A 1,138-nucleotide genomic window follows, 5' to 3' on the forward strand; every position below is an offset into this window, starting at 1 on the left:
GTCATAGTTAGGAAAGAAACTTGGGAATTCCTCATAGGTCATCCTATGACTCGAGCCCCATAACTCGTTATGAGTCCTTGTGGCTCATAAGGTCAGTCATAGCTTAGGCAGTAAGCTCAAAACTTAGAAACTTCAGTGGAAAAAATTCTGCGGTGTTACATTACCTCCTCCCCTAGGATCATTCTTCCCTGATTGAGGAGTCAAGGCATTCGCTAGAATGATTGTAAGACAAGAATACAATCACAAAACCTTTAACAAATTCATAAAACAAAAAGACTAGGAAAATCCATACCTTAAGAACGATTATCCAACTGAGGGAACAAGAACGGATATCCGGAATCCATGTCCTCTTCAGCGTCCCAAGTAGCTTCTTCCACCCTATGCTTCCTCCAAAGGACTTTCACCAAAGCCACACCCTTTGTCCTCAAATGATAGATTTGCCTATGAAAAATCTCAACTGGGACTTCCTCCTAAGACAAGGAATCCAAAATACCAACACTCACAATAGCCCCTACCATAGAAGGATCGCCCACACACTTTTTCAACATTGATATATGGAAAATCGAATGAATAGAACCCAAAATCAAAGGAAAATCCAATTCATACGCAATATTTCTCACTCTCCTTAAAATCAAGTATGGATTAACATAATAGGGATTGATCTTTTGCTTCTTCCAGAACCTCATCATTCCCTTCATGGGAGATACCCTCAAGAACACCTGATTACCAACATCAAACTGCAACTCCTTTTGCCTCACATCTACATAGAACTTTTGGCCACTTTGAGCTGTATTAAGTCTATCTCGAATCATCTTCACCTTCTCCATGGCTTGGTGAACCAAGTTTGAATGAAATAATCTAGTCTCACCAACCTCAAACCATCTAATAGAAGATCTACACCTCCTACTATAAGAAACCTTAAAAGGAGCCATCCCAATACTAGAGTGATAACTATTATTGTAAGAGAACTCGATGAGAGGCAAATGATAAACCCAACTATAACCAAAATCAATCACGCAAGCCCTTAGCATATCCGCTAAAGTCTAAATAGTCCTTTCCTCTAGTCCATCCATCTGAGGGTGGAAACCAGTGCTAAGGTTCATCATAGTCCCTAAACTTCTCTAAAATGAATGCTAAA

At 39.7% G+C, this 1,138-nt stretch overlaps 1 protein-coding gene across 1 annotated transcript; it reads right to left on the reverse strand.

Moving 5' to 3' along the window:
* Positions 1 to 293: 293 nt before the first annotated feature.
* Positions 294 to 827, reverse strand: LOC107865380. Its single transcript, XM_016711656.1, has 2 exons — positions 621 to 827; positions 294 to 470 (listed from the first exon to the last, which is right to left on the reverse strand). The coding sequence occupies exons 1-2, from the start codon at positions 825 to 827 to the stop codon at positions 294 to 296; spliced, it is 384 nt and encodes a 127-aa protein (XP_016567142.1).
* Between the last annotated feature and the right edge of the window lie 311 nt (positions 828 to 1,138).

This window comes from Capsicum annuum, chromosome 3, assembly GCF_002878395.1.
Source record: "Capsicum annuum cultivar UCD-10X-F1 chromosome 3, UCD10Xv1.1, whole genome shotgun sequence".
NCBI lineage: Eukaryota > Viridiplantae > Streptophyta > Magnoliopsida > Solanales > Solanaceae > Capsicum > Capsicum annuum.